At 35.3% G+C, this 11,390-nt stretch overlaps 1 protein-coding gene across 1 annotated transcript; it reads left to right on the top strand.

Annotated features, from left to right (window-relative positions):
- The first annotated feature begins 262 nt into the window (after nucleotides 1-262).
- LOC130801369 (ABC transporter D family member 2, chloroplastic) lies at nucleotides 263-11,383 on the top strand. The gene is made up of 10 exons (XM_057665210.1): nucleotides 263-693; nucleotides 787-973; nucleotides 5,635-5,702; nucleotides 6,679-7,005; nucleotides 7,095-7,259; nucleotides 8,205-8,433; nucleotides 9,022-9,266; nucleotides 9,352-9,637; nucleotides 10,028-10,299; nucleotides 10,755-11,383. Exons 1-10 carry the CDS (start codon nucleotides 493-495, stop codon nucleotides 10,974-10,976), a joined length of 2,202 nt encoding a protein of 733 aa, XP_057521193.1. The 5' UTR covers nucleotides 263-492; the 3' UTR covers nucleotides 10,977-11,383.
- Nucleotides 11,384-11,390: the final 7 nt, after the last annotated feature.

The following is an 11,390-nucleotide window of genomic DNA, read 5'->3' as shown; positions in this document are numbered from 1 at the left end:
TTAAATAATTTAAAATGAACAAAATAAAAAAATAAATGGTACTTTTTTCGTTCTATTACACTTGACATATTTGACTTTTTACACAATTTAACGTGTTATTTTAATTATTTATAAACTGAACTATATACATCTTAAAATTATAAAAAGTTAAGATTATGAAAATATACGATTATATCAAACATATCCCACTTGACTATATTTTTTCTTAAACATTAACCATAATATATCAAGTAAACTTAGATAATAAATAGTATCAATAATCCTATAATCAAAAATTTAAACTTGGCCACAAATATAGAAAATTTGAACTTGGAAGGACAAAGATTGTACAATAGCCACATACTTGTATATGCAATTCAATACACGTAGCAAACTCAACTCATCATCAACTCCCCAAGCTCGGAATTCGTACCTTCCACCGATCCCCTGCTGTCCTCTTTGCCGCTCTTACCTTCAATAACAACCAAATTTACTAATCAAACTCCCATAATTATGCTTCATCTTCTTCATACTCCTTCATTTCCCAACTTCTATCAATTACATTCAATGCCTCTTCTTAGGAGAAAATCTTCTTCATCCACCCAACAACATTCAAAATCATCTCATTCTTTTTCCATTTTAAACCCCAGATTTAAAACCCAGAAAAGAAATTTTACCATCAATTCTTCTTCTTCAACTGTTAATAGTGATACTGTAAGTGTTTACTTTTTGTGGGTTTTCATTTTTCTTTTGTGGGTAAGTTTAGAATTGATGATTTTTTATGAAATTTTGTTGCTTGATGAGCAGAGGAAGTTGCCTGAGATTGGTACGTTGTATAGAAGGTTCTGGAAAGTAGCAAAACCATATTGGTTTTCTGAGGATAAAGTTCAAGCAAGATTACGATTGGCTGCTGTTTTTGCTTTGACTTTGGGAACTACTGGTATTAGTGTGGCTTTCAATTTTCTTGGCCGTGATTTTTACAATGCCCTTGCTAGTGAGTACAATTTCTTTTTTTAATGTCTTCTTATTTTTAGGAATTTTAAGTATGTTTTATTTGTGGTGATTGTGGAATATTGTTGGGTTATATCAAAATATTTATGTTGAAATTACAATATTTATTTGAGGTGACTAATAGATGTGAATTAGCTATTATTATTGTATAATTACAGCTAATATATGTGCTTGCTGTTGTTTTTGAGTAAATTTGTTGTATATATGCATTATTGTGTTCATCTATAGTGAAGTTAGTGAAGATGCACTTTTGGTGTCATGAATTTTGGGATTGGACTTTATGCCTGAGTGCCACAGTTGTTGGAGGAGGTTAATGTGGCTAATAGACATAAGCCCAAGTCAGGTTGGCACGTGTGCGGCCCGACAAAATGCACAACTCCTCGGGCCTCGTTTGTGCCATGTTCAAGATTTCCAAAGTCGAGCTGCACGTCCCATGACTCATGTTTTGACACGTAAATAGCACACTGACACAACCCGTTTTGGGTTTTCCAGCTCGGCAAGGCCCGCCATTGTAGTTGGTCGTTTTGGCGACCCACCAGACACATGTTGCTTAGGCATTCCCCTGAACATTCATGTCTAGTGGCTAACGCAGGTGACGCATAATTTGTTACTTAGGGGCGAGAGTGCTAGCATTTCAGTTTGCATGATTTTTTTTTATTTTCTCTCAATTACTGCAACCGCACTTTGTCTATTATGAACCTCGCACTGATCGTCTGATTCATTATTTGATGTTAGGGTCGCCTTTTAGGGTTGGCCAAAAGTCTGATGTACAAGGGCCTGGAGAGTTATTCTCAAGAAAGCTCCTAGGCGGACCTCTAAGGTAGGTTTTAGGATAATCGCTTCTCTTAATCTACATTTAGTGAGATATGGAAATGGAAGGCATTCATTATTGTGCGCTTTTTTTATAAAACGGGTTTTAAATAATTTGTCATATAACAAATGTCCATTTCAATAATTATTTACTAAGAGATATATCGTGAATTCGTGATGCATGTTGCTTGTGAAAGATATTGTCTTAGTTGATGAGACCTGTGAGGGAGTAAATACTAAGATAGAACAATGAAGACGGAAGTTAGATTTATGAGGATTTAAATGAACTAGGATTAAGACGGAATACATTAAGTGTCATTTTAGCACAAATGATATAAGTAGAGGCACTATTTAGTTGGAAGATTAATAAATCTTAGTTAATACTTCAAATACCTTAGGTTTATTATACAAAGTAGTAGGGATATTCACCAAGGTGTTTTGTGCTCTTAAAACTTTAGTGGAACTTTTTTTGAACAATTATTAGACCATGACTACTATATGGATAAAAATGTTTGACTTTCAAAAATAATCATTGTAGGAACTAGGAAGATATGGTAGCTGAAATGTGGATGCTTAGATAGATATATGGACATACTTTGAAAGATAGAATTCGAAACGAAAACATAAGAAAAGAGTTAGGCATCATATATATTACGATAAGATTAAAGAGAATCGTTAAAGATGATTTGAACATGTTTAACGACTGAGTGTTGGCGAACCGATAAGGAGGATATGATATTAGATGTTTTGGGGTTTAAATAGAGGACAAAGATGACTCATGAACTGTGGCAGATCCAGAGATCAGTGTAACACCCTGGTCCCTCGGACCACCGGTGACTACTCTTGGAGATTGTAGACTGGCCCCACAGACCAACACAAGTCTTTCCAGCGCACTTTAGCCTCACTCGTACGCACCTAGGAAAACTTCCCAGGAGGTCACCCATCCTAAGATTGCTCCCCCCACCAAGCACGCTTAACTATGGAGTTCTTACAAATGGGCTCCCATGAAAAGAAGATGCACCTTGTTGATATGAGTAGTCTATCAATCCCTTTTCAAGCTAAATTTGGGGTATCACAATCAGAGTCCCGGGGGCACCAACAATTAGACAATATTTTAAAAAAATTTTCCGGCCATATTTCAACAAAGTCTCGATTGTTAAATTAACAACTATTTTTTTGTATTCATACAAAATGACATGTGGAAGCACAATAAAAACACAACCCACATCAAATAAAAAGGTTATGCCTTTCAACAAATTTGATAATAAAATGGAAAGTTGTAAAGAAAAGAGCGAACTGTCAGTTTAGGAGAAAACAGTAAAACGAAGAGCCCATAAATCAAAGAAACCGAACCAAACAGAAGCTGATCTCAGTGAACCTACCAACATTAACCATCAACCCAATTATTCATAACTTTAATTAGATTTTGGAGTTTGCAGAGGACTTTCTAAACTACTTCAAGTTATTATCAGTATTAATTCTTAGAAAGTTTGATTTTTTTTTGTTCATGAAAGTTCGACTGTTTTTTTGAAACTTAATTTTATACCCAGGAAATTAATTAGATGAGTATTGGCTCACATTTTATGCTTTGCGAGTGTGACTGGCAGCGACATCGACACAGCCATCGATAGGCGGCTCACTGCTGGCGGCAGGGGCTGGCAGGCAGCGGTAGACGACAGTTGTGGTGGCTGGTCAGGTGGCAGCAATGTTGTGCAGCGGTAGTTTTAGCTTTTGGTTTTTTTAGGGTTTTTAATTTTCGAAGAGAAAAGAGAGAATAACCATTGAGATTTCTGATTTTCTAAAACAATGAATGAGGCGTGTTTCCCCCATGAAATCTGATTTTTTTTATTTAAAAAAATTTTTAAATTTCCCCCGGGGGGGCCATGAATAAATCCGCCACTGCTTATGAATGACAGAAGTGAAAAAGGATATGAAGAATCTTTATTAATAGGTTGAGATGATACATGATTAAAATGAATGGAGAAGGGAGGTTCATGTGAACGATCACGAAGATTGATTTATTTGTTCATGTGATGTGAGCCTTTTTTGGGAATTTTTGTTGTTTCATAGAATAACTAGACAAAAAAGATTTTTGTTGTTTTTTTGAAGAGAGAGAACGATAAGAAAATAGATATTGCATCTGTTTTGAAGAAAGAAAAAGAGAAATCTGTGAAATTAAGGTATATCTTGCAATTTTGAAATTTGAATTAGCGGACTTGTCTCTCAAGGCCTAAACACCTTTCGGTACTTTTTTTTTTCTTTTTGTCTTCTAATATTCTTACTTGTGGGTTCTTCATTTAATCTTTCTAAAATCTCCATCTTTTCCTTTGGCCTTTTTTATTTTTCGGCTTTTGTTGTCTTATGTTTTTTACTCTTTAGGTTTTCCTTTTTCTCCTTCCCTTTTTCTCTTCTTTGATTTTCTTCTATTCCTTTTTCTTTTGTTTTAAAAAGCTTGCCTATGAGCTCTAAGACGTATGCTCGAGCAAGCTATGAGTTAGGTGCTTTAATAGGCTAGGCAAGTACCTTAGGTTGCATTATAGAGCTAAAGTCAAGCCCGTAGAACACTTTAGTGCCTAAGACAAGCATCTTAGTATGCTAAAGTCAAGCGCCTTAGAGTGCCTTTTGGTCTTAGTCTCAAGAATTCTATATTTGATGTAGACACTCACGAATATATTTTGTCTCCTCTTCTTCATTTCTCTTCGGGTTTTCACTCGTTTTTTTTTGAATTTGTATCTTGGATTATGGGCCTCACACACCCAAAGGTTAACATTTTTACATAGCACTTAAAACTTCTATGGGACCTAAGCATCCTAGGGTGCCTCTTGCCTTTTAAAATTAAGCTTTCTTGTAGATTCTTCTAGTTTTTTTTGAAGGTTGAAATTTTAAGGAGGTTAGAAAAGGAAGTAGACTAAAATAACATGGATTACACGAAAGAATTTTTCTTGTGTGAAGAGTCGAGATTTGTAGGATCATATGGCAATAGAAAAGGAATTAATGGAGGACATTACATGTAGATGATCAGTAGAACTGATTTTCTTATTTGTGATTTATTATGGTTGAGTAATCTTTGTTAGCGATAGTTTGACATGCTATTTTGTTTTAGTTCATGTATCCAACAACATATTGTTAGATTAAGGATTTGGCATCGTTTTTTTTATGTGTTGTTCTTATAAGCTCTATTTTTTCCTCTTTTTCTTTGGTATTAATATGAGAACTATTAGACATAATGCTTAAGAATGGGTTGGGTTTTTTCTTTTTGCCATTTTGCACTATATTAGTGGATTAACGCAATGATAGCATATGCTTAAACTCTTTAATGCAATTGTTATGATTATCATATTATTTTTAGTATCGAATGTATTTAAGAATTTTTTTATAAGCTTTTGAAGAAACTAGTGTACCTCGCCTATGAGTGCTTTTGCCTCACGCCCATGACCCTCTGCGCCTCGTTGCGCCTTGCACCTTAGAAAATCAAATCATGGAGGAAAAGGCCAAAAAAATATGGGGCAAAGTTTGTTTATTGTTTGTAAGCCTTACGTTTATGATTGATGTTACTCGCGACTTATTAAATGTTCTTATGATCAAAATAACATGCATATAGAAGCTCCTCATATGCTATTTTACCTAGGCCCCTTGAGGGTTGAGAACGATAGTATTGGGTGTCTCCTAAGAACTTCAATAATACATGTGATACATAAAGAATTCTAAATTAATTGGATGTGAAAATGATCAATTACATGCTTATGTTCAACAAACCCTTTATGAAATATTCAAGTATAATTATGTTAATCTTCGACTAACATATTGTTGTAACTTCCATGTTTTCTTTTGTAGGCAAAGATCAAGAACAATTTACGAAGCAACTATTATATTATCTTGGTGGGTTTGCTGGTGGTATTCCGGTGAGCACATTGCTCAATTTTTTTAGGTACTTTTATTAGTATGTATGTGTTCTTTATATTGTTTGTATCACAATTTTCCATCTGATATAGTATCTTAGTTTCAAAAGGTGTGCCTGGGACGTGCCTAGACGAAAAGAGCACCCCAGAAAAGCACCTTTTAAAGTCTACACCAGGCACAGTCTAAAAGGCACAAGATCTACATCATGTTGCGCAGAGGCAGTGAGGCGCACAAGGCAGCTTGTGCTGAAGTGCTAAATTCAAATGAAGTAAAAAAAAATTGGTGTGTTTTGGAATGCAATTTTTCAAAAAAGCACATCAATGTTTATAAAAATATAGCTACTATACTCCCTTTTGTCCCTATGAATTAGCACCCATCTTTTGGAGTGTGAATATTAATTTGTATTTGGAGAATAAGACAAAATACAAGTGAATGTGGCTAACGAGTGATTGAGATGAACAAAGAGAATAAGTTTGTGGATGAAATTAAAAGAAATGAAGTGAGACCATTCCCAAAAAAGGAAAGAGTGCAAGTAAGTGCGAACAAAATGGAAAGTGGTGCATTGTCATTGAGACAAAGGGAGTATTAGCTTGGTGGGTTGTCTTACGTAATCCTCTTAAGAGCTTAGAAGGCTGTAGCTATGAAGCGCTGATCCAGAATTAGAGGGTCGGGTAACTAATGTGGAGTGTCCATGGAAAAATGTAGGGTCCCATATAGCATTTTAACTGATTCGTTTACTCCAGATAATTTTCTAGTCCTTAGATTAAAGAGGATATCCAAAATGGATACGGATGCGGGTTTCGTGGAAATTCTTTTAGAAAATCAAGAGTTTACATAATGGAACTCAGCTATGTGGCATCAAGCTTAAGTTGATGATATTCTAAGAAATACATGATTTCAATTTGTACTCGTCGTCCCTGGAGGGGTTTGGAGTTTAACTGTGTTCATGGTTAAATTTATCTGCTTCTCTTTTTGCAGGTGTTTGTATTGAGAGATTTTGCAAAAGATACTCTTTCCTTGAGATGGAGATCTTGGATGACAACCTTTTACATGAAGCGTTATTTACAAAACCAGAACTTTTACAAAATTCAATCCCAGTCCAAAATTGATAACCCAGATCAACGGATTGTTGATGATCTGAGTACGTTCACAGGAACAGCACTTGCCTTCTCTTTGACGCTGTTCAATGCTGCAATTGACTTGATATCATTCAGTAATATCTTATTTGGCATCTACCCTCCATTGTTTATTGTGCTTCTAGTGTACTCAATTGGTGGAACTGCTATTAGTATATTTCTCGGAAAGGTATATGAATGTTTCAACAAATGTTTTCGTGCTACCATGATGCTTAGTTTTAACGTTTTCTAATTACTGATCTGTTGGTCTGATTTCAGGGGCTGGTGACTTTAAATTTCTTGCAAGAGAAAAAGGAAGCTGACTTCCGTTATGGACTTGTTCGTGTCAGGGAAAATTCTGAATCAATTGCTTTTTATAGCGGTGAGGAAAATGAGTTGCAAATGCTTGTCCAAAGATTCAGCAGTGCTTTCCAAAATCTAACTGTATGGATTCTATACTGTTCGTTTTTTCTAACTTTTCTGGATGCATTTCAGTTCCATACTTCTTTATATGTTCTTCAGACTATTTTTTACGATTTCGAGAACATACTACTTTTTTTTTTTTAATTCTTCCTGCTGGAGTCTAGATCTTGTCTTTATAAAGATGCTTTAAATGTATATATCTCAGAATCATCAAATAGGGAGTTCAGGATTAGTGAATGCACCCTGAACCATAGAAAAAAATTGCGGATGTCGTTGCATATGCGGTGATAGTTGTGATGTCACAGAGGCGGCACCTCGCGGTAAACGACTCGTTTGCGAGTATTGCAATATGAACCGTCAACATGAAAACAAAAATTTTTTTGTCATAGTAAATCAAGTTTTCTAGAACATATAATCTAATTAAAGCTTATAGTAGACGTTTAAGAACCTAATACACTTTGCATAAATATTGTAAAGTCTAATATGTTAGACTAACAACTTTAAATGGAAATTATTTTATGATTTTAAATCATAGGTTAAGTAACGAGATTTTGCGAAATGGTAATGCAATGAAACAGCCTCATTTTATTCCATGCCCTGAAATCAGAAGCTCTTTCTTTTGTCATTTCCTTGTGTACTTACTTTCTTTGGTCAACTCAGTTGACATAATTATATTGCTTCGACCTTGGCAATAAAGGGCAGGAGGGAAGAGGACGGGACATAGTGTTTGTTGACTTTACTGAAGCGGCAAATCATAGAACAGTTTCTCAGCTTCAGTAATTGTCTCCTAGCCCATTTGCATGTATCCTGTTACATGGACTCTAAATTTTTTTATATTTAAAATTTTTTTCAATATCTTTGAAATCTTGCATAAGATGTCTTTAATTGCTGCACATGTTTTGTATCAAGAGTGTTTTCTGTCATAATATATTTCCCAATAGCTAATCGACTGAATTTGTCTTGCAGCGCTTGTTGATAACTTCTAGAAACCTGGAGTTTTTCACCAATGGCTACCGGTATCTTATTCAAGTTCTTCCTGTCGCAGTTATTGCTCCCATGTACTTTTCTGGAAAGATTGAATTTGGTGTCATTAATCAGTCTGTATCGGCTTTTAACCACATTCTTGGAGACGTTTCTCTTATCGTTTATCAATTTCAAGCCATCAGTGCCTTTTCTGCTGTGATTGACCGTCTAGGTATTTTATATTTTTGCAGTTTGAAGCCTCTATTTGGTACTTGAACACATCTTGATTATTTTTTGATTTTTTCTATTGAGCTTGTGCACTGAAAGATCCCCCCCCCCCCTTTCGGGGGGTAGGGGATGATAGACAACTTATGGATACTCGGAGTCACATTGTTATTAAAATCACGATTCTACGATTTTGTGATTCAAAAACAAGTGAGCGATTCAAATCGTAGGTAGAATCGTAAGTTGGTAGAATCTTACAATTCTAATCAAAATAAAATTTGTAGAGGTAGAATCATAACATGATTCTACGATTTAACGATTTGAATTTACAAATTTATTCTTAACTTTTATTAATTTTTCTTATGTACCATCTTTCATTAGTTTTTCTTACAGTTTAACAATCTATCATCATATTTTTTGAAAAAATAAATTTCTTCATTGGTATAAAGTTGTCTAATTATTAAATATTTTCCTATTTCATTCTTAAAAATGAAAGGAACGAAACTTTGAGTAATAAACTTAAACTTGATTTAAAAGTTGAGATAATTACTTTATGTGTGTGGTGATTGATATTTTCATGTTAATTTGGATGTAGGTGAATTTGACGATCTTCTTGATAAAAGCAGCTCAGACGACCTCACTGATTCAGTAGACAATGTGCTTATTGTATACCAAAATGTAAAAAGTACAACAGATAAGACGTTGGATTCAAATGGATCATTGGAAGCTGGAAGCCATAAAAAGTTGGTCGAATTGGAGAACTTGACTTTGGTGACTCCCGAGAAGTCTGCAATTCTCATGGATTTAACATTGTCAATAAATGAAAAGGATCACCTGTTGGTAAGAACTTATTGTAAACAGTATTTTCTTTGGTGCTTCATCGATCATAAGATACGACCTTTGTTTTCTATGCTCATGTATACAGATAGTTGGGCCTAGTGGAAGTGGTAAGACGTCGTTATTAAGAGCTATGGCTGGTCTTTGGACTTCTGGAAAAGGGAAAATTACATTTTATGTGAGAGATTCTGACGATTTCCGTTCTTCCACAACGCATGAAAGTGATGAAGAAAACGCACCTTTCAAGAATAGAAGTTCGAGGGGCATATTTTTCCTTCCCCAGAAGCCTTATATGGTTTTGGGAACTCTGCGTCAGCAGTTGCTTTATCCTACATGGGCTGAAATTCCGACTGTAGCTGTTGCTGAACAAAACGGTAAGCACACGAAACTCGACTAATGCTGTCCAAGTGTAGAGAGAGAGAGAGAGAGAGAGGTGGGGAATTTTTGGATGAATGTTGAAATTCCGCCTTTTCCACATACCAGTGTAACATGATTTGCCAGTTAATTCGCTTTTTGGATTTGCGATTTGCTCAAAATGACCCTAAAATAGCCCAAAACCGACCATAATTCGCTTTTTATGATTCGTGATTCGAAAGGAGATAAGTGAATCATGTGACAGTGCCTCATACTCCAGTTTCTGTTGAAAGTTGAAACTTTATAGTATAAGTAATCATAACGTGCTTTTGCAGACTAGTGTATGGTACTGGCTACCCATACACTTTGCAAGTTGAAACTTAATGGAAAATGCATGTGATCTGTTACAGGTTGTCCACCCTTTTTGATGCACTCTAATGACTCAGAAATTAGTACGTCTACAAGTTTGGTGAAGCCAACTACCGAGGAATTAGTAAAGGTTTTGGAGGATGTTCGTCTTGGCTATTTACTTCCTCGTTTTGGTCTCAATTCAACATATGAATGGTCGAGTATTCTTTCCCTTGGTGAGCAGCAACGCCTTGCTTTTGCACGATTGCTGCTTGCAAAGCCATATTTGATCCTCCTGGATGAATCTACCAGTGCTTTAGACGAGGACAATGAGGTAGCAATATTCATTACTTTCTTCTTCGTGTGGATTAGATCTTGCAAAATTTTACGAACCGTAATTTTAGAACCTGAGCTAATATTTTTTAGGCCTTAATTTTAAACTTTTTATTATTTAGTTGTTTATTTTGTATTTACTATGAAAAATAAGAAAAAATTGAATGAATTATGTTTAGGTTATGCTTATTGATTTAACTCGGAATCAACTCGTTTAATTAAATGAGTTATACATGTTTGTTTCAGGTTTAAAATTTTGACCTGAACCTAACCCATTAATAAACAGATCAGGTCGGGTCGACCCATTTAATTAATTAGGTCAAAAGTCTCAACCCAAACTTACTTATTTTGGATTAGGTTCAAGTCGGGTCAGCTTTTGTCAAGCCTAGTCAGATTGGTTTTTGAATTTCTTTACTTGATGCTAATCTCAAACTTAATGCTGTGATTTCTACACAGGCTCATCTTTACGGTTTGATTGAAGCAGCCAATGTAACTTACGTAAGCATTGGCCACCGAAGAACATTGTATAACTACCATAGCAAAGTATTGAATATAATGAAGATGGATCCTCAATCTACTCAACGCAACTGGACTATCAAGCCCATAGATCAACAAGCCAAGAGTATCTTATCAGAATTAGGACTGTCACTACCTGGAAACGCCGGTTGTGGCACTTGATCGAGACCATGAAATCCGTAAGCAAGAGATGCATCTGTATGAAGCTTGGCTGTTTTAAAAAACATACATACGCTCAAATCGGGTTATCTGTGGCCTAATGAATGGAGATTGAACCACCTTTTAAAGTGAATCGGCAGGAAAGAAAATTCCAATGCTTTTTATGTAAATACTACAATCATGGTAATTTTTTTTACACCTCTTTTGGGTAGTTTTGGGGAATAGGTATGATTGTAGAACTCTAATTTGTAAAATGGTTTAACCTTGGGCATGTCGATATGGTGGCCGCCTCTAAGATTGAACCCGTTTAAGAGAAAGGTTGGCTTTTGTCGTTCTATAGGATAAAATGTAAGACTGGAATATGTTGTGCATACTAAAGTTTTGGAAGTACTCTTTTGTACTCTTGTGTTTGCTGCA

This window comes from Amaranthus tricolor, chromosome 15 (assembly GCF_026212465.1).
Source record: "Amaranthus tricolor cultivar Red isolate AtriRed21 chromosome 15, ASM2621246v1, whole genome shotgun sequence".
NCBI classification, from domain to species: domain Eukaryota; kingdom Viridiplantae; phylum Streptophyta; class Magnoliopsida; order Caryophyllales; family Amaranthaceae; genus Amaranthus; species Amaranthus tricolor.
Note: the sequence above shows the minus strand (reverse complement) of the source record. Positions and strands in the feature narration are given on the sequence as shown.

Excerpts from the sequence above, each read along its gene's own strand:
- LOC130801369 (XM_057665210.1), top strand. The coding sequence starts at position 493 with ATGCTTCATCTTCTTCATACTCCTTCATTTCCCAACTTCTATCAATTA. Across the intron at positions 5,703-6,678 it reads GGTTTGCTGGTGGTATTCCG|GTGTTTGTATTGAGAGATTT; the intron begins GTGAGCACATTG and ends CTCTTTTTGCAG. Across the intron at positions 7,260-8,204 it reads GTGCTTTCCAAAATCTAACT|CGCTTGTTGATAACTTCTAG; the intron begins GTATGGATTCTA and ends TTTGTCTTGCAG.